Raw genomic sequence first — 27256 nt, 5'->3', positions numbered from 1 at the left:
TGGATGGCCTAAAGAAAAACCCGTTGCCGTCGAGTCAATCCCAGCTCATAGTGACCCTATAGGACAGAACAGAAATGCCCCATGGGGTTTCCAAGGAGCAGCTGGTGGATTTGAACTGCCGACATTTTGGTTAGCAGTTGTAGTTAAGAACCACTGCGCCACCAGGGATGACCTAGACAACGTGCAATCTCATATAATGGCAGGATGGAGTCAAGAGGTGGAGGTATATCCAGTCCTGTGAGGATCTGGAAAAAGCTCTGTACTTGAGATAGCTAAGAGGACATTTATGTGCTCCTATCCCCTGTGAATCGACGGCACTGGGTTATCCCTGCCCAAAGGAGCCCTGGTGGTACAGTGGTCAAAGCACTCAGCTGCTAACCAAAAGGTCAGTGGTTTGAACCCCCCAGGGGCTCCACAGGAGAAAGGTGTGACAATCTGCTTCCGTGAAGATTTACAGACTTGGAAACCTCATGGGCCAGGTCTACTCTGACCTATAAGGTTGCTATGAATCGGAATCGACTCAATGGCAGGGGGTTTGGTTTTGGTTTGGTATCCCCACCCAAAGGAGCCCTGGTGTTGCAACGGTCAAGCACTCAGCTGCTAACTGAAAAACTGGTGGTTGGAACCTACCCAGCAGCTCTGTGGGAGAAAGACCTGGCAATCTGCTTCTGTGATGATTACAGCCAAGAAAACCCTATGGGGTACTTCTACTGTCACATGGGGTCGCTATGAGTCGGAATCAACTCAACAGCATGTAACAACAACAACAACATCTCCTCCCAATGGACTCAGCTCTAATTTATCAAGTACATTTATGTTCTTCCAGGTAATTTTCTACCCTCCCACAACATGGTCATTCATGTTTTCTAATTATGAAAGTAATTCATTCTTATTTAGAGAATCATAAAAGCACAGAAAAAGTTAAGGAAGCAAACAAAAGGCTCCAATACTTCTGCCCACAAAGGTACTGCAGATACTCTACGGTAGGTTCTTCTGCTTTTTGTCTATGGATATGTAAATATTTTTACACACATATGAAACTGCTTACACTATAAACAGCCTTTTTTAAATTTGAAAGTTAATCATTTTTAAGTTTTTTTTTTTATTATTCTACTGCTTATTTCGAGAAAACCTACAAGGAGGGAAAAACAAAATTCTCTAGAGGACTTACCTTGCCAGATCTTCTCTGAAGAGATCCCACCGTCCAAGACCTGTAGGATAAATTGGCCAAACAGCCGGTCCCCCTTCCCAAAATGTCCAAGCAGGATACATGATGTCATGATACTCTGATGTCTTCAACAGAAACAAAAGGTCAACTGAAATCAGTCTTGGAACGGGGCGAGAATAATCAAGTGCATTCATGCCACCAGATCTGGACAAAGGCCTTGTTCTAGTTTCATCTTGCCAAAAATCTATTTTCCCTAGTCTGTAAAGTCTAGACTGAACATTAAAAAGGTAAAAGTGACCATGGGTTAGAATGCACGGGCTCACTAAATCCCAAAATAAATCATGGTAAATATCAACCTTTTCAGTTCTCCAAAGTTCTACTTTTCTAGAGGATACACACACAATTAGGGTTTTTTGTTTAAGGGAATAATATACCCAATTCTGAATGATGAAATAACTCTCTCATTTTTTAAGTCCTATTACACTTGGAGTTCATACTGCCTTACCCAGTTTCTTAGTTATTTCCTAGATGGTCTCATGAGAGAAAGAACTAGTAGTTAAGAGCACGGGCTCTGGAAACAGATCATATGAATTTGAATGCCGATTCTCTCTTCCCAATCTGGGTAGTTTCTAAAATTTTCTGTACCTCAGTCTCCTTATCTTTGTAATGGTGGAAATAAAAACACCAACAATAATACCTACCTAATGGGTTTGGTTTGACTATTAAATGAGTTAACAGATATAAAACACTGAATACAGTGCCTGGCAAATAGTAAGTACTCAGTAAGTGTTAGCTCGTATTATCCGCTCTGGGTCACTCTGGCACTGTTATGCTCACATTAGTTGGTTGATAAATTCTTGGTTATTCACTGATCAGGGTCAGAAGGACCCATGGGCAGAATGAGGGGTAGGGGTGTTACCCCACATGTTTTAAAAATGGTTTAAAACCAGTTTATTCTCTTTTTATAGTTACTCCTGTTAAAACTTTGCACACTTATAAACCTCTGCTTCTACTGTTTCTTCCATTGGAATCACACATACAATATGCTGTTTGCCTTCTCTCAAGTCCTTGAAAAATGACAGATTCATCAAGCACCTCGTACATGACAGCTGCACAGTTAACTACAAAGCTGTCAGACTAAAATCCCTCCCTTGGAAACTAGGAGTCACTGATTTTAATAAAGAATAGGAAGATGAAAAGAAAGTTAGTACACTGATGTTCATACTTGATTATCAACACAAACACGTAACGAACATAAATGCCCTTACTGACTTACATGGGAGCTTTATCTGTTCTTCTGTGAGAGTTTCACCACAAACAACGAGACCAAGCACTTTTGAGAAATGAGGCTAAATCATGGGAAATGCAACACAAATGTGGCCTCAGCCCACTTCCAAATACAGGAAATAAACAAGTCTATAGAGAAAGTAAACTGTGATAAAGGGTAAGTGGGGATAAATGGTCCCTCTGTGTTAGAGAAAGGAGATAAAAGATGGTGTTCTTTTCCCAAAGTCTGTGCGGTTTTCTGGCATGGCCTCTTCTATTCCACTGTCATCTAGCCTCTCTGCCCTTCCCCACCCCCGCACCAAATGTTTCATGCCTAGTCTCTAGGGAACCCAGTCTCACTCCTGTCAGCGCATCATTGACATGAACCTGAGCAGTGAGAAGATACCAACTGCCCCGGGTTCTCCAAGCCCTCACGTCTGTCCCAGCTAGCCCACATCTCGACATCACCCCCTCACATTTCCCTCTTCAATACCCAGGCCTATCGCACTCAGTCTATTGCTTGGACACAAACTGTGTGGAGCTATCTGATATTTTTGGGTTCACTATCAGTCATCTGGGCTTCTGGGGTACAGTGAGAGACAGGACAGATGATACCCGACACTATGGCTGATATACACATACCTTGTAGGAGCTCAACAAATATTTTTTGACGAAGTGTTCTCTAACTCCAAGCCCGTGAACTTTCTTGAGGCCCTCTCTTCAACGCTCTATAGCGTCTCTGAGCCCCACTGCCAATCTCCTCTAAGTTCCTCTGGCTCTTCACTCGCTACCCCGTTCCCAGCCCTACAGACACTCAAGCAATCTTACACTCCTCACAGGTCCTCAGCTCCAACTCCTCAGTCTTAATGCTCCATCACTGTGAGACTAACAGGGACACGGACCCACTCCCGGACCTCCCCGTTACAGATTAGATTCTGCCACGGGACCTCCTGCTAATACCCTGGAAGACCACCCCCGCTGCCCCACCACCCCTTCATGTAGGCTCTTTCTGTTCTTACCTTACTGAAGGAGAAGACTGGAATGGCAGGCTCCATCCACTTAGGAACCTGAGGGTAATCTCGTACATTGATCACCATCTCCATGTCAGGGAGGCGCCCAATCACCTCCAAAATAAAGTGTTCAACACCACCACACCTGCCAACCAGAAAGGCCGCATATTCACCACAGCACTGCCTTCTCCATGACAAGACAGGATCCCACCCACTCGTTTAAAGTAAGGCAAGCCAACGTTCAGATCATCAGCAAACTGCAAAGTTTCCCGAAAGCAATGTCTCTAAAGGGGCTGTCCCACTTTTTTATTTTGCGCAAGCTATAAAAAAAAAAAATTTTTTTTTTTTTATCTTTCCTAGCTAAGATGTTGCAGCTTACAACACTTGGTAAGATTTTCCACATAATTTATCATAGGTTTGAAGGGGGTATCATTGCTACTCCTACCACTCCTTCTCCTCCATTCTGTTTTTATTTCACTTTTACAGAAGGTTTTTTTTTAGTAAGCAAAATACAAATTCTGATAGGAACTGGAAAAGATAATTTCGAATTGTGTCCCTTGGGCTTTGTTTCTCACAAAGACAGCTTTTTTTTTTTTTAAATAATTTTTATTGCGCTTTAAGTGAAAAAAGTTTACAAATCAAGTCAGTCTCCCACACAAAAACTTATATACACCTTGCTAAAAAAATTACTCTCCCCCAAATGATACAGCCCGCTCCCTCCCTCCACTCTCTCTTTTCATATCCAATTTGTCAGCTCCTAACCCCCTCTACCCTCTCATCTCCCCTCCAGGCAGGAGATACCAACACAGTCTCAAGTGTCCATCTGATTCAAGAAGCTCACTCCTCACCAGCATCCCTCTCCAACCCATTGTCCAGTCCAATCCATGTCTGAAGAGTTGGCTTCAGAAATGGTTTCTGTCCTGGGCCAACAGAAGGTCTGGGGGCCATGACTACCAGGGTCCTTCTAGTCTCAGTCAGACCATTAAGTCTGGTCTTTTTATGAGAATTTGGGGTCTGCATCCCACTGCTCTCCTGCTCCCTCAGGGGTTCTCTGTCGTGTTCCCTGTCAGCGCAGTCATCAGTTGTAGCCGGGCACCATCTAGTTCTTCTGGTCTCAGGATGATGTAGTCTCTGGTTCATGTGGCCTTTTCTATCTCTTGGGCTCATAATCGTCTTGTGTCCTTGGTGTTCTTCATTCTCCTTTAATCCACGTGGGTTGAGACTCATTGATGCATCTTAGACGGCTGCTTGCTAGCATTTAAGACCCCAGACACCGCTCTTCAAAGTGGGATGCAGAATGTTTTGTTAACAGATTTTATTATGCCAATTGACTTAGATGTCCCCTGAAACCATGGTCCCCAAACCCCTGCCCCTGCTACGCTGGCCTTCAAAACATTCAGTTTCTTCAGGAAACTTCTTTGCTTTTGGTTTAGTCCCGTTGTGCTGACCTCCTCTGTATTGTGTGTTGTCCTTCCCTTCACCTAAAGTAGTTCTTATCTACTATCTAATTAGCAAATACCCCTTTCCCACCCTCCCTCCCCCCCCCTCTCGTAACCACAAAGGGTGTTTTCTTCTCAGTTTAAACTATTTCTCAAGTTCTTATAATAGTGGTCTTATACAATATTTGTCCTTTTGCAACTAATTTCACTCAGCTTAATGCTTTCCAGGCTCCTCCATGTTATAAAATGTTTCACAGATTCCTCACTGTTCTTTATCGATGCGTAGTATTCCACTGTGGGAATATACCATAATTTATTTATCCATTCATCCACTGATGGGAACCTTGGTTGCTTCCATCTTTTTGCTATTGCAAACAGTGCTGCAATGAACATGGGTGTATATATATCTGTTCATGTAAAGACTCTTATTTCTCTATGATATATTCTGAGGAGTGGGATTGCTGGGTCGTATGATAGTTCTATTTCTAGCTTTTTAAGGAAGCAGCAAATCGATTTCCAAAGTGGTTCTATCATTTGACATTCCCACCAGCAGTGTATAATTGTTCTAATCTCTCCACAGCCTCTCCAACATTATTTTGTGTTTTTTGGATTAATGCCAGCCTTGTTAGAGTGAGATGAAATCTCAATGTAGTTTTGATTTGCAGTTCTCTAATGGCTAATGATCGTGAACATTTCCTCATGTATCTGTTAGCTGCCTGAATGTCTTCTTTAGTGCAGTGTCTGTTCATATCTTTTGTCCATTTTTTAATTGGGTTATTTGTCTTTTTGTAGTTGAGTTTTTGCAGTATCATGTAGATTTTAGAGATCAGGTGCTGATCGGAAATGTCATAGCCAAACACTTTTTCCCAGTCTGTAGGTAGTCTTTTTACGTTTTTGGTGAAGTCTTTGGATGACCTTAGGTGTTTGATTTTTAGGAGCTCCCAATTATCTAGTTTTTCTTCTGCATTCTTAATAATGTTTTGTGTAGTGTTTATGCCATGTGTTAGAACTCCTAACGTTGTCCCTATTTTTTCTTCCATAATCTTTATCATTTTAGATTTTATATTTAGGTCTTTGATCCATTTTGAGCTCGTTTTTGTGCATGGAGTGAGGTACAGGTCTTATTTCAGTTTTTTGCAAATGGATATCCAGTTATGCCAGCACCATTTGTTAAAAAGACTGTCTTTTCCCCATTTAACTGTTTTGGGAACTTTGTCAAATATCAACTGCTCATATGTGGATGGATTTATGTCTGAATTCTCAACTCTGTTCCATTGGAAAGGCACCATTTTTATTCTCACCATAATTGTCTTATAATTTATGGGGAAGGATAGAAAACGTCTCATCACGTTTAACTTGAATACAAAACCCTATCAAAATCACTTTTGGCAGCCAGAAGAAGAGAGCTTTCTGACTAGCCTCCCCAGGAAACCTCAGGGGGTTTCTTGAAAGAAAGAGAGACGACACTAACAGCTTAGCTTGCTTCTGGCCCATTCTTTGAGGTCCTGACCCCCACTACATCAGGGCAGCATTCCAACACATGACCAAAATTTTCTGGCAGCATGGAGATGACTGATTTAAAATCTTGTTTTAAATATAGAGAGATTTAAAAAAAAAATGGTTTAAGCATAGGGAAATATGCTCAACTGTGTTAATGATAAAGAAATGCCAATGGAAGCGAGACGCTGGTTATTGCCAATGAGACTGGCAGAAAACAAAAAGTCTGAAAATACACAGTGCTGGTGAGGGTGTGTGATCTCTTCTGAGCATGCAATATAAGTCCGGGGGAAGTGTAAAGAGGTGCAACCGCTTTGGAGGGCAATTTGCTTCTACTTATCAAGATTTAGAAAACACACTAATTGGCCTAGTTATTCCACTTCTAAGAATTTAATCTACAAGTACATTTATGCTCAAAGGTGTAGTATAAGGATGATCACTGCTAAATCATTTGTATTAACCGAAAAAGAAAGGAGAATGGTTCAGAATTATTCAAATGTTCATTGATAAGAGGCCTGAATAAAGAAGTCCATACAATGACTATGCACCCATGAAAGAGTGACATGGCTCTATGTGTACTCATGAAACAACCTCTAATCCACTGTTAAACGGAAAAGAAAAGGAACTTGCAGAAGATACAGATGTTCTAATTTGTTGATGAGTCTAGATGCTTGTATACAGAGAGAGAAAGGCTATTTCCGGAAGGATATACAAGAAACTTATAATCATGGTGGTCTCTTGAGAAGAGAACTCAGAGGCTAGAGGTTTGGAGTCTAAGGGGGTAGAGAAGCTTCCTTAGCACTGTGTATCTTTTTGAGTTGTCCAACTATTTTCCATGTTCATATAATAATCTTTTGATATGAAAATAAAACCTGAGTTAGAGTTTTTTTTTAATTATTGTTGCAGTACACTTTAACGTGACAGCTAAAATACTTATTCTCTCTCACCTTTGGCTTTTAAATATATTGTATGATTCCATTTATATAAAAGCCTAGAAAATAATCTATAATGAGAGAACACAGACCAATGGATGCCAGAGGGGAGAAGGGAAGGGTGAGAGGGAGGGATTATACAGGCACAAGAGGCACAAGGAAGCTTTTGGGAGCGATGAGTATTTTCACCATTTTGGTGTATGTCAAAACAAGCAGCCCTGGTGGCACAGTGCTTAAGCACTCAGCTGCTCATCGAAAGGTCGGTGGTTAGAACTCACCAGCCGCTCTGTGGGAGAAAGATGCGGCAGTCTGCTTCCATAAAGATTTGCAGCCTTGGAAACCCTACAGGGACACTTCCACTCTGTTCAATAGATTACTATTAGTCAAGGTCAACTTGACAGCATCAAGTTTGGTTTTGTTTGTTTTGTTATGTCAAAATTTACCAAATCATACACCTTAAATGTTTCCAGTCCATTTTATGTCAGTCATACCTCAATAAAGCTGTCATAAAAAACACCATTACTCTCCATTATCTCAAATTTCTTTATGTTAGTTAGATAGTCCTCTGGTTCCTCAGCAAAACCTCTAAGCTCTTCCTTAAAATGCGAAGTTCGTATTCTAATGTGCTCAAAAACGATGAATTTTTAAAATGTCATACAAGTTTCTGAAATTGGGAAACTAAAAGTATCTAGATCTAGAAAGATACTATCTGTAGCTAGATGGGAATTATATAACTGTGTCCACTTCATTAAGGACTCTGGTTCTGAATATTTCCTTCTATTTCAATTATAGCCTCTGTTTTCCTTACTTCCGTATGTAGCTGGGGTAGGTAACGTCAGTGTCATTAGTAACACAAAGTAGGCAGTGTAATAGTAGAAATATCGTAGACTAGATTACTGTCAACGGAATAAAGGACTGTACTTCCTTAGGACATTTCTAGGACCTTGTGATTCTGACCAAAACGCTCTGAGGAACGGAATATGCAGATACACGCCTTTGAGAAACTCTGAAAGTAATAAATTTCACCTGGAAATTGTTCAGCTAGCTACTGAACACGGAGTAAGCTTCCAAAATCCAACAGTGTCTATATTTGTATTTTCTCTCTCATTTGTGGAAATTAAAAATCTCCCTATGCTCATACTTTGTACTTAAATTCTCTATTATTCTCCCAAATAATGAAACAAGTGTCTATTTAAAATACCTCAGTGATTTTCTCCACTACCACTTTATTTCCCGTTGATACTTGATAATCAAAATCTAACTGATTTCCTCAGGGTAGAAGCGTATTAAGTGATTGTCTTAGTTAGCTATAACAGAAATACCACAAGTGGGTGGCTTTAACAAACAGAAATTTATTTTCTCACAGTTTAGGAGACTAGAAGTCTGAATTCAGGGTGCCGGCTCTAGGGGAAGGCTTTCTCTCTCTGTCAGCTCTGGAGGAAGGTCCTTGTCTCCCTAAGCTTCTGCTCATGGAAGACCTTCATATGGCTTAGCATCTCTCTTCCCCATCTGTGCTTACTCGCTTGCTTGTTTAATCTCTTTTATATCTCAAAAGAGATTGACTCAAAATACACCCTACACTAATCCTGCCTCATTAACGTAACAGAGACAGCCCACTCCCAAATGGGATCATTACAGACATAAAACAAAAAAAAAAACCAAACCCGTTGCCATTGAGTCAATTCCAATTTATAATGACCCTGTAGGTTAAGTTTTACAACACATATTTTTGGAGGGCACAATTCAATCCCTAACAGTGATCTTCATTTTCTTTTTTTGTTGTTTTTACATATTTTTGCAGGGAATATGTATTAATTTATGACAAACGTTATTAAAAATAAATAATATAAATCCTGATATTAAAAAGGAGGAATATTTTCTGTAACACTGCTTATTTTACTTTTTTTTCTATGAAATACCTATAATTATACTTTGCAAAGGAGTACGTATCCAATGAATTCACTAATGATACAAAGAGTTTTTATCCTCCCATACTGAGAGATAAGCACACATATACGCTCTAAGCACAAAGCTTATATCCACAAATAATTTTTTGTTTAAAGACAAAACTTCAATTAATAATCACAATGGGAATTTGTTATTTAATGCAATCACTAGTCTAATATGTCACCAATAAAATGTAAGCAGTTATATCACAAAACCAGGATTATAGTCAGTGGACATGCATTAATAATCTATACAATTTAACATTACACCAAAAAAGGAACCGAATACAAAATTTCCCATGATTTTGAAATTTCACAGTATAGATTACCAAAAAAACTGTAAAAACGGATTTTAAATATCTTCAATAAAATGGTAAAAAACTGAATAAGCCTTTGAAGTTTTCACACTGGGGCTAAAGATTTAAAACATCAAGCTGGCCCCGATGTGTCAAAATTGACAGATAAATATTTACAAGGACTAGACAGGCTTTGGTTACAATGGTACTGGAGGACTACTTCCTCCTATCAAAAAACGCTTTGGGGGTTAATTTCTCAGTGCAACCATGTCTTTGTAAATACTGTGAGAACACAAACTTGGAAACATACAGATAATCAGGACAGGGATGAAAAATAATATACAAGTCCATCTTATTTGTGACCTGTCCACATAAAGCCTTCTAGCTCCCAAACACCTAACACTGTCCCCCAATATTAAAGTAAATCAACAGGAGGAGAGCAACGTTACTAGCGGGCATTCTTCTACAACGTCATTTTTCACTACACACCAAGGCAGGGCTCAAGCTCTGTGAACCTCCTTCTCTAGTGTGTAATTAGTAGAGTACCAAATTTATAAACTGACATAGTAACCCAAAATGTTAAACACATTTTTCATACAGAAGCAAACTTTTTTTTTCCATTGTTAGTTCTACGTGCCATGTTATTCTTGGAACTTATGTGGCTACCAGTAAGAAAAGAACTAAGGAAACTTTGAACGTATCTTGTACTTTTTATCAGGCTAAAGTGCAAAATAGCTCCCTATCTCTCTGGTATCTCAAGAGGCAAAAATATCAAACACACATAATAAAGAAATTCAAGTGACAAGAGAACTAATACAAAAAAAAAAAAAGACCTTTTTAAATATACATTTGAAGACTACGTATGACCAATCTAATTTTCCTTTCTTCAGTGAAATCTGTGTGAGTCAAGTTCTCACAGAACCTGAGATTTTGTTTGATTCATTTTCCCAGGATCAGAGGTTCCAAAATTATTACAAGATAAAATAGAAAAAAAATAACATCACATGACAATGGACACTAAGTTCATAAAGAACCTCTTTTTAAAATAAGATATTATGGAAGGAAATACCATGAAAATAACAATCCTATGAGAATTGTTTTTTAAGCACAGTAAATTTGAGTCTTGGTCTTCGTGAAAATACTATATATAAAAAAGTATAAATATACAAGACTCTGGGGAGGGAAAAAAAAGTCAGAATACATATTATTTAACATCCTGTAGACCTCTGGGGCAGAAGGAGAAGGATGGCCAACTGAATTACCACTTTAGAATACGCAACTATGAAAAATTCCTGGGTCAAAAGAGTCCTTGAAATGGAACCACACTTTGTGGGAAAAAAAAACAACTTAGATTTTTTAAAGTAAAGAAAAAGTACTGAATAACTGCAGTCCCTTTCAAATAGGAAATCTTAAACTAAGGGGGAAAGATTCTAATAGTGTAAACTGGTCTGGCTCAGAAAGAAAATTGAACAGCGTAACCAAGAGTCTGTCTATAAATGTAAAGATGGTAGATGTTTACTATTAAAGAACTAGGCTGCTAAAAAGTTCATTCTCAGAATTGTTTTTAGTAAAAGCTCATTTGTGCTCATTTGTGGGTGCATAATAAAGTTCCATGGGTTTGTTCACCTTCCAGTATTTCTCACTGACCAATGTCAAAGAAAAAGAGCCATTTAATACAATGAACCAGCCAAAAGCTGCTGCTATATAAATGGTATGCTGCTTCTCACTAGCTGTATCAAGGTTCACCTGGTTTGATTCCCCTCTGCTTTGAAGCTCCTCTAACGCTGGCCTCACAGCCAGATACTTGGATAAGTGATCTACAGCGGCATCACCTGAAGCCATTACGCGCCTTGTCTGTGCACTGTCGTCTTTCTTCCGTAAGCGTGGGATGAGGCCTGAATCCTAACTCAGTTTCACCAGCACCAGCCATGACTGGACCGATTGCCACTGCTGCGTTGTTATCGTCAAGCTGAAGCCCAGGATCATCAGATGTTTCGGGCCGACTGTTACCAGGTCCTGCTTCCTGATTGCTGTGTGCACGCGTTACTACGGCGTCAAGTGTCACCGCTATCTCCGGCTCCACCGCCATTTTCAGTCTGCTGTTTCTTGCCTGGCTGTAGTCTGTTCATGGCCTGTAACTTCAGTCCTTCCTCAGTGCTGTGACTGAGTGCTTGCTGATTGTTGTGTTTGCTGATCCTGGCTGATACTATCTCCTGGTGCCCTTCGTACTCATCACCGACTTGGATAAATTTTGCTGATGAGGGCATCAAAGTTCGGGTCTGGCCTTAGTGATCTTTTGGAAACTAACTTTTCCCGACAGGTAGGACATTCTTTGTTGCCACTTTGTGGCAACTTCTGTGATAATGAAGTCTACACAAAAACGATGTAAACACTCCCTTGTCGTCATGGCGTTCTTCGACATATCCCAACGAATTGATATCCCAACGAACTGGGCCCACCAGTTCACCGTGTAGACTTCGAGGTGGAACCACGGTTTCCAGACCATCTGTCATTGCCTTCTGAGGTGTTTGCTGTAATTCACACAAACTAAGTCCCCACGTTTTGCTTAACGGTTGAGCTCCATCCGTCTGCACAACCTGAGACGTTGTGGCTCCTGCCCCGGCCTGGGGCTCCGCGGGCTGCGGCCTGAGCGAGACTCGGGTACAAGCCTCTGCAGCTGCGATCGCCGCCACACAATATACGCTTACTTTACTTTTAATGACAGAATAGGAATCATTTAGAAAAGAAAGAGGCTCTTAGGTAAGAAAATACCATGCCCTCTGGATTTTATATCTTCTAATTTTTTTTTTTTAATTTATAAAGATGAGCTCTGGTGGCACAGTGGTTAAGTGCTCGGCTGCTAACCAAAAGGTCAGCAGTTTGAACCCACAGCCACTCCGTGGGAGAAACATGTGGCCGTTTGCTTCCCTAAAGATTACAGCCTTGGAAACCCTATGGGGCAGTTCTATAGAGTTGATATGAGTCAGAATTGACTTGAAGGCAACAAGCTTTTTTGGGTTAATTTAATAAAAATTTGAGTCAAAAAAAAAAAAAACTCCTAAAAGGGGTTTATCATTTGTTGTATGTAATGCTGCCTAAACCCCAATTGTAGGCTCAGCCTGTGACCCTCCTTGCTCCCCCTCCTTGGCCCCCAGTCCATGGACGTGTTGCCTCACGTCTCACCCCTGAAGTTGTGGCTAGTGGCACCTGTGCCATCTGTAGCCTCAGCGCCTCCTCTCAACTCTCTGCCACCTTTCCTCAACTAGTGTGTACAACAATACTAAGACCACGACAGGCACCCAATAAAGACCTATGCTTCATCTCCTCCTTCAGCTCAGCTCGCTCCCGCCGAGTCTCGTCAGCCTGTGTTCTGCAGCAACTACACCCGGGTGAGGAAGAGAAGGGGCAGAGCCACTATATCCAGGAGGGGAAGAGAAGGGGCAGAACCCCAGCCGTCACCCAGAGTGATGTGCCCAAGCCTCACCAGGAGAGGAAACAGGCGTTCCCTCAGCTGCATGGGATGACCTCGCTAAAGATGAGCCCGAGGGAAGAGCTTAGGACCATTTCCCTCATACAACACAAAAGATTCTCTCAGCCAGGTCAGCGAACAAATCTCAAAAAGTCTGTGCTGGGTATAGCAAACTAAGGCAGTGACAGAGGAGAAAGGCGGCAGAGGTTCACAAGAAAAATACCAGGGCGAGAAGAGCTTGTCATTATTTTGTAGTACCTCTGAAATATGAGGGAGGATTCACTTGTCAGTCCCCGAAATGGTCTCTCTGTGAGAACAGTATCAAGTAAGCCCATATATAATAAGGTCAGAAGACATACGTTCCTCATTATTCTTACCTTGAAGGAAACATGCAATCGTTTTCCCTGTATAATCTGTTCTTAATGATCTGATAGTGAGTCCCTAGCTTCCGACCGACCACCTCTGCCATCATCTTCTTGGAGATGCCTCCTCGGAAAGGAGTCAGATCCTGTTCTATGACGCTGGCAAAGAAAGGAGATCATCAAGGAAAGCAGGCCAAGGGAGTGATACCGTTCACCATCTTCCTATCTGTGCATTTTGGTTTAGTATTAGACAGCACAGTAAGCGGAGACAAAGAAGGCAAGAATGATCGCTTTTTCCCAGGAGCACCATAGGTGATCTAAAACATCGACAGCAAAGCCGCAAGAAGTAAAAAGTCACTTTCTCTTCTCCCTCCCTCCATCTGGATTACCGCTTCCTTACCTGATCCATACTCCTCCTCCATGCCACCCATGCCACACCCACGTCTGCCCAGTCACTGCCGTCCCCACTGGCCTCCCCTTCTCTGAATCCCACAGAAGATATGGTTTATGCCATACGGTCTAACGCTGTCTGACTCACTTGTTCTGGTCTGTCTGGCCCACACCCATCCCCGTGTACTCTATCAGGCTGAGAGCAACAACCAGAACTTAACTCTTCCATATGCCTTTTAATGCTCAGTATGTAGTAAGTTAAGTGGCTTGCCACAGGGCTAACCATTGGGAGACCTGGGACTACAACCCAAGCCTGCTGACAGCCTGTAAAGATATCTTTCTACCACACCACGCTCCCTCCCTAAGGCTGCCTCCTTAGTTTGCACACTTCAAAAATAACCAACAGAAGTTTATGATTATATTCATTTATGAATATGTTCATTCAGCAATATCTACTGAGTACTTACTGAGGGCTAGTACTGGGGAATACAACAGTGAATAAGATGCAGACCCTGACCTCAAGAAGCTTTCAGTCTAGTAGGGAAAAGAGACAACTAAATGAACTCAATCCTACTAGCAGTTAGCATAAATGCTGAGACCACCTCGGCCTTCCCTCTCCCATGGCATTTTTGTTCCTTAAAAATAGGACAACCACCTCAAGCATGTTTTTCTGCTCTCAAAAGATGCTTGGCTCTCTCACCACTGTAAATAAGGTCTCTCCTGGATCTTAAGCTACTTCCTCCTGACAAGACCTAAATTCTAAAAGACTAATCAAAGGAATCCCCCACGTTGTCTGTCGGTTTGTCGTACTGTGGGAGCTTGTGCGTTGCTATAATGCTGGAAACTACGCCACCAGTATTCAAATACCAGCAGAGTCAGCCATGGTGGACAGGTTTCAGCTGAGCTTCCAGACTAAGACAGACTAGGAAGAAGCACCCAGCAGTCTACTTCTGAAAAGCGTTAGCCAGTGAAAACCTTATGAATAGCAGCGGAACATTATCTGATATAGTGCTGGAAGATGAGCCTCCCAGGTTGGAAGGCACTCAAAAGATGACTGGGGAAGAGCTGCCTCCTCAAAGTAGAGTCGACCCTAATGACGTGGAGGGAGTAAAGCTTTCAAGACCTTCATTTGCTGATGTGGCACGACTCAAAATGAGAAGAAACAGCTGAAGACATCCATCAATAATTGGAACGTGGAATATACAGTGTATGAACCTAGGAAAATCGGAAATCGTCATAAATGAAATGGGACACATAAACATTGATATTCTAGGCATTAGTGAGCTGAAATGGACTGGTGTTGGCCATTTTGAATCAGACAATCATATGACATGCTCTACTATGCCGGAAATGACAACTTGAAGAGGAACGGCATTGCATTCACCGTCAAAAAGAACATCTCAATACTTATCCTGATGTATGGCAATGTCAGCGGTAAGATAATATCCACATGCCTACAAGGAAAACCAGTTAATACGATTATTATTCAAATTTACGCACCAACCACTAAGGCCAGCTTCTTCAGTCTAAAACTGACAGAACATGTGATCAGGATGCATTGATAATTACCGGTGATTGGAATGCGAAAGATGGAAACAAAGAAGGATTGGTAGTTGGAATATAAGGCCTTGGTGATAGAAACGATGCCAGAAATCGAATGACAGAATTTTGGAAGACCAATGACTGCTTCATTGCAAATACCTTTTTCACCAACACGAATGGCAACTACACACATGGAGCTCACCAGATGGAATACACAGGAATCATATTGACTACATTTGTGGAAAGAGATGATGGAAAAACTCAATATCATCAGTTAGAACAAGGCCAGGGACTGACTGTGGGACAGACCATCAATTGCTCATATAGAAGTTCAAGTTAAAATTGAAGTTCAAGTTGAGCCAAAGTATGACCCTGAATATATCCCACCTGAATTTAGAGGCCATCTCAAGAATAGATTTGATGTGTTGAACACTAATGACCGAACACAAATGATGAGTTGTGGAAAGGCATCAAGGACATCGTACCCGAAGAAAGCAAGAGGTCATTAAAAAGACAGAAAGAAAAGACCAAAATGGACGTCAGAAGAGACTCTGAAACTTGCTCTTGAATGTCAAGCACCTCAAGCAAAAGGGAAAAATGATAAAGTAAAAGACCTGAACAAAAAATTTCAAAGGGTGGCTCAAGAAGACAAAGTAAAGTATTATAATGACATGTGCAAAGAGCTGGAGATAGAAAATCAAAAGAACACGCTCCGCATTTCACAAGCTGGAAGAACTGAAAAGAATATTCAAGCCTCAGTTGCAATAGTGAAGGATTCTATGGGGAACATATTAAACGATGCAAGAAACATGAGAAGAAGATGGAAGGAATACACGGAATCATTATACCAAAAAGAACTGGTGGACGTTTAACCATCTCAAGAGGTGGCATATGATCAGGAACTGATGGTACTGAAGGAAGAAGTCCAAGGTGCACTGAAGGCATTGGTGAAAAACAAGGCTTCAGAAATCGATGGACTATCAATTGAGATGTTTCAACAAATGGATGCAGCGCTGGAGGTGCTCACTTGTCTATGCCAAGAAATCTGGACGACAGCTACCTGGCCAACCTACTAGAAGAGATGCGTATTTATGCCTATTCCCAAGAAAGGTGATCCAACCGAATGTGGAAATTATTGAACATAATCATTAATATCACACGCAAGTAAAATTTTGCTGAAGATCACTCAAAAGTGGTTGCAACAGTAAATCAACAGGCAACTACCAGAAATTCAGGCTCAATTCAAAAGAGGAGGTGGAACCAGGGATATCACTGATGTCACCGATGGCCGAAAGCAGAGAATACCAGAAAGTTGTTTATCTGTGTTTTATTGACCACGCAAAGGATTCGACTATGTGGATCAAAACAAATAATGGGTAACATTTTGAAGAATGGGAATTCAGAACACTTAATTGTGCTCATGAGGAACCTGTACATAGATCAAGAGGCAGTTGTGCAGACACAACAAGGAGATACCACATGGTTTAAAGTCAGGAAAGGTGTGTGTCAGGGTTGTATATCTCACCGTACCTATTCAACCTGTATGCTGAGCAAACAGTCCGAGAAGCTGGACTATATGAAGAAGAATGGGGCATCAGGACTGGAGGAAGACTCATTAACAACCTGCGTTATGCAGATGACACGACCTTGCTTGCTGAAAGTGAAGAGGACTTGAAGCACTTACTGATGAAGATCAAAGACCCCAGCCTTCAGTACGGACGGCACCTCAACACAAAGATGGCAAAAATCCTCACAACTGGACCAGTAAGCAACATCATGATAAATGGGGGAAAGAGTGAAGTTGTCAAGGATTTCATTTTACTTGGACCCACAATCAACAGCCATGGAAGCAGCAGTCAAGAAATCAAAAGATGCACTGCATTAGGTAAATCTTCTGCAAAAGATCTCTTTAAAGTGTTGAAGAGTGAAGATGTCACCTTGAAGACTAAGGTGCGCCTGATCTTAGCCATGGTATTTTCAATTGCATCATATGCATGCAAAAACCGGACAAAGAATAAGGAAGATCAAAGAAGAACTGATGTCTTTGAATTGTGGTGTTGGTGAAGAATACTGAATATACCATGGACTGCCAAAAGAACAAACAAATCTGTCTTGGAAGAAGTACAAATAGAATGCTTCTTAGAAGCATGGATGGTGAGACTGAGTCTCACATACTTTGGACATTTTGTCAGGAAGGATCAGTCCCTAGAGAAGGACATCATGCTTGGTAAAGTAGAGGGTCAGCAAAAGAGAGGAAGACCTTCAGTGAGGCAGACTGACCTAGTGGCTGCAACAATGGGCTCAAGCATAACAACTGTGAGCATGGCACAGGACCAGGAAGTGTTTTGTTCTGTGGTACATAAGGTCACTATGAGTCGGAACCTACTTGATGGTACCTAACAACAACAATCAAAGGAAGGAAACCCTGATGGCAACGGCATTTATGCTAGGCTGCTAACCAGAAGGTTGGCAGTTCGAGTCCACCAGGTGTTCCTTGGAAACCTTGTGGGTCAGTTCTCCTCTGTCGTATAGGGCCATTATGAGTCAGAATCAACTCGACGGCAACAGATCTGTTTTTGGTTTCATCAAAGGAAAAACTCACCCATGGTAGCAGCTGCAGTCTTGACTTGAACATGGTTCGTAATTCTCCAAAGACCTGTTAATCTGGTCAATAAGTACTCTCCATTTTGAACCTGCAAAAAGTGAGGTAAATGAGAGTCAACAAAATACCCATAAACGTTCCTACTTGATAGCAGTAGACAGACACCCCCCCTTCCTATCCCACTGATGGAAACGAAACACCAGGAAGGATTCTTCCCCTCTCTAGCCCTTATGTCAAGCTGGCTCCTCAGCCGAGGCATCGGGTGACCCAGGAAAATTCCCAGGATGAATACCTGGCACTCAGAAAGCTATAGAGTAACCAGACAGATGACGGATTCTCACCTTCTGTTAATCAAACAGAGGCCCATAAAGAGTATCAGTTAACAGCCACAGACATTAACCCTCCTTTCCCCTCTTCTGGCGATACCCTAAAAACCACACGCACACAAAATAAGCCCCCAGTGCGTTTTAAGGAGACAACAGAGCAACCAAGCAGGGCGATATCCCCTGCAGCTCGTGAGCAGGGGAATTCTCTCTCCTCTCCAGCCACCGCCCCATAACCAGAGGATGGGTTACTCTCCAGGCTTCTGGGCAGGGGAGACAGCGCCAGATGCCCGACGCCCTCGCTCCCCGCGCCGAGGCGCCCGGTGCCTTCCGCCCAGCTCTGCGCTACCGCAGCCACAGCATCCAGCCAGGCGCCGGCCACACCGGGGACAGAGAGCCGCAGAGCAACCGCGGAGCCCAGCCAGACCTACAGCCGAGCGGCCGGCCCGTCCCTGCCCGGAGCCCACCTGACTCCTTCTGGCGGCCCACCGCTGGGGACAAGAGCAGCAACGGCAGCCACACGGAGAACGGTGCGCGCCTCCAGGGTGCCATGGCTGGTAGACCCACTGCAGACTCCCCGCAGCGGCGCCGGCGGAAACGCGGCCCCGCACAAAGATGGCCGTAGGCGCCGCAGGAGTGGGCATCCGGCCGCCCCGCACAAAGATGGCCGTAGGCGCCGCACTGATGGGCCCCCGGCCGCCCGCACAAAGATGGCCGCTGGAGCCGCACGGAGTGGGCGTCCGGCCGCCCCGCACAAAAATGGCCGTGGGCGCCGCAGAGAGTGGACAGCCGGCCGCCCCGCACAAAGATGGCGTCGTCGCGCCCTGTGTCTCCCTCCCCGCCTTCCGGTCTGCGTAGGAGTTTTCCGGGGAACCCAGCGCAGAGCGCCTGGGGCTCTGCGGCAGCGAAAAGAAAGCGAGCTTCGTGCAGGCAGGGAGCCGGTACTTGTGCTTGTTTAAAGCCAGGCTAGATAGTAAATTGGAAGCAATTGTGGTGTAGTTGTTAAGTGCTACAGTTGCTAACCAAAAGGTCCGCAGTTCGAATCCACCAGGTGCTCAATGGAAACTCCATGGGGCAGTTCTACTCTGTCCTATAGGATTGCTATGAGTAAATCGACTCCACGGCAACGGGTTTTTTTTTTTAATATGGTAAATTACTTCATGTCGAAGTGCAGTTTGAGGGGTTCAAACTGTCTCCTCTCCTCTCTTTGGTGGAGTGACATAAAATTCGAGTACAGGAGGGAATGAAGAAATGGAGCAGCTCGCTATCTTCTTGGCATCCCTGGGAAAATACGTCTAATAGTTGTTATTATTAAAAACACACTATTTTCTGCAGCCAGAAAAAATGAAGCTTCCCCACAATTTCACAGTTAGTGGCACAACCAAGGCTTGGGATAGAGAGGGTAGGTTAGATTATTCTTTCCACAGCATCAAACAGCTTAGTAGGTACCATAGATTTGTTGAGCACTTCGATGCATACAACACTGGTAGACCCCGAGGAGGCTGCAAAGAAGCATATAGCACAGGCGTACTGGTAATAAGAATTTATAATAGTTGGGGTGACAACATAATCCTGGACAGTATAGGTACCTAGTATGATATAGCATATACCATATCCATAAGATTTTCATGACAGAGAAAATACTGAAGTTGTCAAGGATTTTATTTTACTTGGATCCACAAAGCCCATGGAAGCAGAAGTCTAGAAATCAAATAACACATTCCATTGTGCAAATGTGCTGCAAACCAAAAAACCAAACCCAGTGCTGTCGAGTTGATTCCGACTCATAGCGACCCTACAGGACAGAGTAGAGCTGCCCTATAGAGTTTCCAAGGAGCACCTGGCAGTTTCGAACTGCTGACCCTTTGGTTAGCAGCTGTAGCACTTAACCACCATGCCACCAGGGTTTCCTGTGCTGCAAAAGACCTGTTTAAATGTTTAAAAAAAAAGTCACTTTAAGGACAAAGGTGCACCTAAACGCCTCATATGCGTGCAAAAGCTGGACAATGAAAAAGGAAGAGCCAAAAAGAAACGATGTATTTGAATTAAGGTGTTAGCAAAGAATATTGAATATACCATGAACTGCCAGAAGAACTCTGTGTATTCCTTCCATCTTCTTTTGATGCTTCCTGTGTCATTTAATGCTTTCCCCACAGAATCCTTCAGTATAGCAATTTGAGGCTTGAATTTTTTCTTCAGTTCTTTCAGCTTGAAAAATGCTGAGCGTGTTCTCCCCTTTTGGTTTTCTAACTCCAAGTCTATGCACATTTCATTATAATACTTTGCTTCTTGACCATCCTTCGAAATCTTCTGTTCAGCTCTTTTCCTTCATTATTTCTTCCATTCCCTTTAGCTACTTGACATTCAAGAACAAGTTTCAGAGTCTCTTCTGACAACCATTTTGGTCTTTTCTTTCTTTCCTGTCTTTTTAATGACCTTTTGCTTTCTTCATGTATGATGTCATTAATGTAATTCCAGAACTTGTCTGGACTTTGGTCATTAGTGTTCAATGTGTCAAATCTGTTCTTGAGGTGCTCTATAAATTCCAGTGGGATATACTCAAGTTCATACATTGGCTCTCACGTTTTAATTGTCTTAGCTTCAACTTGAACATGCACATGGGCAATTGATGGCCTGTTCCACAGTTGGCCCATGGCCTGGTTCTGACTGATGATATTGAGCTTTTCCATTGTCTCTTTCCACAGATGCAGTAGATTTGGTTCCTGTGTGTTCCATCTGGCAAGGTCTGCGTGTATAGTTGCCATTTAAGTTGTTGAGAAAAGGTATTTACAATGAATAAGTCCTTATCCTTGCAAATTTATATCATGCAATCTCCAGCATCATTTCTATCACCAAGGCCATATTTCCCAACTACCGTTCCTTCCCCTTTCTTTCCACCTTTCACATTCCAATCACCAGTAATTATCAATGCATCTTGAATGCACATTTGATCAATTTCCGACTGTAGATATTAGTAAAAATCTTCCACTTCTTTGTCTTGACCTTAGTGGTTGGTGCGTAAAAGGAATACGCAGAGTCACTGTACCAAAAAGCATTGGCCAATGTTCAGTCATTTCAGGAGAGAGAATATGATCAAGGATCGATGATAGTGCAGGAAGAAGTCCAAGTTGCACTGAAGGCATTGGCAAAAAACAAGGCTCTAGGAATTGACATAATACCAATAGAGATGTTTCAACAAATGGATGCAATGCTAGAAGTGCTCACTCATCTATGGCAAGAAATTTGGAAGAGAGCTACCTGGTCAACTGACTGGAAGAAATCCATGTTCGTGCCCATTTCGAAGAACGGGGATCCAACAGAATGCCTAGATTATAGAACAATAACACACACAAGTAAGATTTTGCTTAAGATTGTTCAAAAGTGGCTGCAGCAGTACATTGACAGAGAACTGCCAGAAATTCAAGCCAGATTCAGAAGAGGACAGGGAACGAGGGATAGCATTGCTGATATCAGATGGATCTTGGCTGAAAGCAGAGAATACCAGAAAGATGTTTACATGTGTTTTATTGACTATGCAAAGGCATTGGATTGTGTGGATCATAACAAATTATGGACAACATCGTGAAGAATGGGAATTCCAGAACACTTAACTGTGCTCACGAGGAACCAGTATACAGACCAAGAGGCAGTTGTTCAAAGAGAACAAGGGAACACTGTGTGGTTTAAAATCAGGAAAGGCATGTGTCAGGGCTGTATCCTTTCACCATACTTATTCAATCTGTATGCTGAACAAATAATTCTGAGAAGCTGGACTATGTGAAGAACAGGGCATCAGGATTGAAGGAAGACTCATTAACAGCCTGCAATATGCAAATGACATGACCTTGCTTGCTGAAAGTGAAGAGGTCTTGAAGCACTTACTGATGAAGATCAAAGACCACAGCCTTCAGTATGGATTACGCCGCAACATAAAGAACACAAAAATTCTCACAACTGGACCAACAAGCAACATCATGATAAATGGAGAAAATATTGAAGTTATCAAGGATTTCATTTTACTCGGATCCACAATCAACGCCCGTGGAAAAAGCAGCCGAGAAATCAAATGATTCATTGCATTGGGCAAATCTGCTGCAAGAGACCTCTTTGAAGTGTCAAAAAGCAAAGTGGTCACTTTAAGGACTAAGGTGCGCCGGACCCAAGGTATGGTGTTTTCAATCACCCCATATGCATGCAAAAGCTGGACAATGAAAAAGGAGGACCCAAGAAGAATTGATGCATTTGAATTATGGTGTTGGTGAAGAATATTGGATATACCATGGCCTACCAGAAGAATGAACTTGGAAGAAATACAGCCAGAATGCTCCTTAGAAGCAAGGATGGCAAGACTTCGTCTCACACATTTTGGATACATAGCAAGAAGGACCAGTCCCTGGAGAAGGACATCATGCTTGATAAAGTAGAGGGTCAATGAAAGAGAGGAAGATCCTCAATGAGATGGATTGACACAGTGGCTGCAACAGTGGACTTAAGCATAGTGATGATTTTGAGGATGGCACAGGACCGGGCAGTGTTTCGTTCTGTTGTACATAGGGTCATTACGAGTCGGAACCAATTGACAACACCTGGCAACAACACAATATGTAGTATGTATCTGTATCTCTACTAATTCAAGCAGTTTACCATCTACTACTAACCTAAAGGCTGATAGTTTGAACCCACTGATCAGTGCCACAGAAGAAAGACCTGATGTCCTTCTTCTGTAAAGATTATAGCCAAGAAAATGCTATGGAGCAGTTCTGTGTAACACATGAGGTTGCCATGAGTCAGAATCAAGTCCATGGCAACAGGTTTTTTTTTTTTTTTTTTTTTGGAGAGGGGAGGGGTTATATGCCTGAAGGAGCCCTGGGGGTGAGGTGGTTAAAGCGATCGGCCGCTAACCAAAAGGTTGGCAGTTCCAACCAATCAGCCATCCCGTGGGAGGAAAATGTGGCACTCTGCTCCCGTAAAGATTTACAGCCTTGGAAACCCTATGGGACAGTTCTACTCTGTCCTGTAGGGTTGCTATTGGATCGGAATCGACACAACGGCAGTGGGTTTTGGTTCGGTTGGCCCAAACCGAGAGCTTGTCTATGTCTGATTTTGAGTCCACCCAGAGGCACCCTTGGAGAAAGGCCCGGCGATCTATTCTGAAAAAACCAGCAATTGAAAACCCTGTGGAGCATAATTCTACTCTGACGCACACAGGATCGCCATGAGTCAGAATTAAACTGATGGCAAGTTATTATATATGGTGTAGTGGTTAAGAGCTCGGCTGCCAACCAAAAGGTCAACAGTTTGAATCCACCAGCCACTCCTTGGAAACCCTATAGGGCAGTTCTACTCTGTCCAGTAAGATTGTTATGAGTCGGAATCGACTCGGCGGCAATGGGTTTGGTTTTGGTTTTATATACAAATACATATAGGAAAATAGAGGTATACATAGTAATCACACAACTACGACTATTTATCCATTGTCTAAAATGTACATAAAAACATCCTAGGCTCTGTGGAAGAGACATGGAAGTACAAGATGTGCCATTGAGGAGTTTAGAACCAGTTGGGGAGACAAATACCCTACCTGAGAGAGAATATAAGGCAATACGTAAGTGCTGCTTGTTTCAGTGGTGGGAGACCTCGGCATGAAATGGAGATCGGAGAAAGAGGTGTTTCCAGGCCGAAGAATAGGCAATGTTGCAGATGAGGAATATTGTGCTGGAGAGACTAAAAAAGTAGGAGCCATAATTTGTAGAAGGTGGGGATGGAAAGTGAGAGTACAGCGAGGAACCTAGCTTGAGTGGAGGATGTACGTTGATGAACGTGGAAGGTAAAGTTTATTAGCTAGGAATGAGCCATATCGGCCTGAGGGGCCATTTGGACTACATTCCAAGAGGGTGGCCTTATGGATTGAATTGCATTCCCCAAAAACGTGTGTCAACCTGGCTAGGCCATGATCAAGTATTGTGTGGTGGTCCACTATTTTGTGAGCTGATGTGATTATCCTATGTGCTGTAAATCCTAACATCTATGATGTTAATGAGGCAAGATTAAAGGCAGTTATGTTAATAAGGTAGGACTCAACATACAGGACTAGGTTGTATCTTGAAATTCTCTCTTTTGCAATATAAAAGAGAGAATGGAGCAGAGGGGAGAAGGACTGCATATCACCAAGAAAGAATCCCTGGGAATGGAGCACATCTTTTGGACTTGGAGTCCCTGCACTGAGAAGCTCCTAGTGCAGGGGAAGAGCGATGACAAGGACCTTCCCCCAAAGCCAACAGAGAGAGAAAGCCTTTCCTGGGAACTGGTGCCCTGAATTCAGGCTTCTAGCTTACTAGACTGAGAGAATAAATTTCTCTTTGCTAAAGCCATCCACTTGTAGTATTTCTGTTATAGCAGTACTAGATAACTAAGACAAGTGGAATCACCCAGTTATTGTGTGAACGAGTAAGTAGACGAGAAAACGGACCTCCAACACTGTACAAGACTTCTTCAGCAATTCAAATGAGAAGTTGAATTAAAGTTTCTTCTATTTCCAGAAAAGCGTGCAGTACTCCAAAATGAATGTTTTCTCAAAAGCACACAACTAAGACAATGTACTACGTAGACAAACTCCATAATAACATTCACTTTCAGAGTTCGTCTGGAATGAATGTAATGGAGAATAATTTCTAAAATTTAATTTAAAAAGTTTTCACTTTACATAATCAGTTTTCTGTCATTAGAAGAAAAGGAAAATCACTTTGTGTCATAATGTCTTTAAAGTGAAAATAAATCAGCATTTTCTGCAATTTTAGAACGGTTATCTCCATGGAAGAGGTTGGGAGGCAAGTGGACCCTATTACATAGGAGGAACAAGCTGCATCTGAATCAGATAACACACTTCATTTCCCTAACAGGGGAAGTGGAAACCTTGGTGGTGTAGTGGTTAAGGGTCTACGGCTGCTAACCAAAAGCCAGCAGTTCGAATCCACTGGGCGCTCCTTGGAAAACATACAGGGCAGTTCTTCTGTCCTATAGGGTTGCTATGAGTTGGAATCGACTCAATGGCAACAGGCTTGGTACAGGTTTAACAGGTGAAGTGGCTTGTTCCAGTGGTTCCCATCTCTGAATAAGCACCAGAACCCTCCTGGAGCTTATGAAAACCACAGATTTCTGAGTTCCACACCAGCCACTAATTTAAAATACACTAAATGGTAGCAACACTAAAACCTTTAGTTAAGCACTATCCTTTGGTGTTTTTTGTAGGGGAAAATATGCCTTAGGTTCTTTGGGGGAAATAAATACCTGTATGAATAAAGAGAAGCCAGTAAACATAATTTATTTACTCTTTCAAAAAGTCTTTGCCAGGCTCTACGTTGCAAATAATGTTTACAAATTCATCCGGACACAAGCAGGGAGATGTTTCATGGATACAAATTTAGTTTAAAAAATATAATGAAAGTTGGGGAAAAATTGACTCTTCTTTTTAGAAGAATAAACAATGAAATCCTCTCCAGACTGCTAATAAAATGGGTTTATTAATACAAAATCACCTAGAACAGAGTAAAATTTCCACTGTTAAAAATAATATTAAGACATGTGAAATGAGTGTATCTCCCAATCCTATTCCCCACCCCAATAAAACGGCACCACCATTATCCCAGTTGCTCAAATTGTTCTTTTTCCTACTTCTTCCATTAGCAAAAGAAATCATGAGTTTGTCCACTTCCCATGCTACCACCTTATGACCACTAAAAAAACCACTGCCGTCGATGTGACCCCCTAAATGTCCTCACTTCCATGGGTTCAAATACTGGATCCAACACTTACTGCATGGGTGACTTTGGGCAACTACTTAACCTCTTTGTGTCTCAGTCTCCCCATCCGAAAAATGAGAATGATAATACTTTTGTGGGGCTGTTAAGAGGATTAAATGACTTAATGTTTCTAAAACACTCAGACACATAGTTACCACTACATAAAATCAATCCCTTTGCCATTGAGTTGATTCCCACTCACAGCAACCTTATAGGACAGAGTAGAACTGCCCATAGGGGTTCCAAGACTGTAAATCTCTATGGAAACAGACTGCCACGTCTTTTTCCCACATAGTGGCTGGTGGGTTCAAGCCACCGACCTTTCGGTTAGCAGTCAAACACTTTAACCATTGTGCCACGAGGGCCCCTTAGCATTATGTTTGTTGTTGTTAGGTGTCATTGAGTCAGTTTTGACTCATAGAGACCCTACGTACAACAGAACAAAACACTGCCCGGTCCTGCGCCACCGTTGAAGCCACTGTGTCTATCTATCTCATTGAGGTCTTCCAGTTTTTCAATGATCTTCTACTTTACGTAACCAAGCATGATATCCTTTTCCAGGGACTGGTCCCTCCTGATAACATATCCAAAGTATGTCTCACTGTCCTCGCGTCTAAGCAGCATTCTGGCTGTACACCTTCCAAGACACATTTGTTCCTTCTTCTGGCAGTCCAGGGTATAATCAATATTCTTCGCCAACAACACAATTCAAAGGTGTCAATTGTCCTCTGCTGTTTGTTTTTCCTTGTCCACCTTCGCATGCATATGAGGTGATTGAAAACACCATACCTTGGGTCTGGTGGCACCCTGTCCTCAAAGTGATGTCTTTGCTTTTTAACACTTGAAAGAGGTCTTTTTCAGCAGATTTGCCCAATGCAATATGTTGTTTGATTTTGACTGCTGCTTCCATGGGCATCGATTGTGCATCCAAGTAAAATGAAATCCTGGACAACCTCAATCTTTTCTTCATTTATCATAATGTTGCTTCTTGGTCCAGTTGTGAAGATTTTTGTTTTCTTTTTGTTGAGGTGCAATCCATACTGAAGGCTGTCATTTTTGATTTTCATCAGTAAGTGCTTCAAGTCTTCACTTTCGGCAAGCAAGGTTGAGTCTTCCTCCAATCCTGATGCCCCGGTCTTCTTCATATAGTCCAGCTTCTAGGGTTATTTGCCCAGCGTACAGACTGAATAAGTATGGTGAAAGGATACAATCCTG

At 42.2% G+C, this 27256-nt stretch overlaps 1 protein-coding gene and 1 pseudogene across 3 annotated transcripts in view; both read right to left on the bottom strand.

Annotated features, from left to right (window-relative positions):
• POGLUT1 (protein O-glucosyltransferase 1) overlaps positions 1 to 19020 on the bottom strand; it is a 28011-nt gene extending 8991 nt beyond the window's left edge. For 2 of the 3 annotated variants that reach the window (XM_010592936.3, XM_064285101.1), the window contains exons 1-5: positions 18710 to 19020; positions 17920 to 18010; positions 13401 to 13544; positions 3454 to 3589; positions 1172 to 1293 (exon numbers count right to left, since the gene is read on the bottom strand). In XM_010592936.3, the coding sequence (XP_010591238.2) occupies positions 1172 to 1293; positions 3454 to 3589; positions 13401 to 13544; positions 17920 to 18010; positions 18710 to 18794 (578 nt within the window). In that variant the 5' untranslated portion in view covers positions 18795 to 19020. The remainder of the gene's footprint in view (positions 1 to 1171; positions 1294 to 3453; positions 3590 to 13400; positions 13545 to 17919; positions 18011 to 18709) is intronic. The other variant, XM_010592938.3, reaches the window with a different exon arrangement.
• LOC135231388 (E3 ubiquitin-protein ligase RING2-like) lies at positions 9034 to 11822 on the bottom strand (annotated as a pseudogene).
• Positions 19021 to 27256: the final 8236 nt, after the last annotated feature.

Source organism: Loxodonta africana, chromosome 1 (genome assembly GCF_030014295.1).
Source record: "Loxodonta africana isolate mLoxAfr1 chromosome 1, mLoxAfr1.hap2, whole genome shotgun sequence".
Classification (NCBI taxonomy): domain Eukaryota; kingdom Metazoa; phylum Chordata; class Mammalia; order Proboscidea; family Elephantidae; genus Loxodonta; species Loxodonta africana.
The sequence above is the reverse complement of the archived record's forward strand: the minus strand, read 5'-3'. Positions and strand labels throughout refer to the sequence as shown.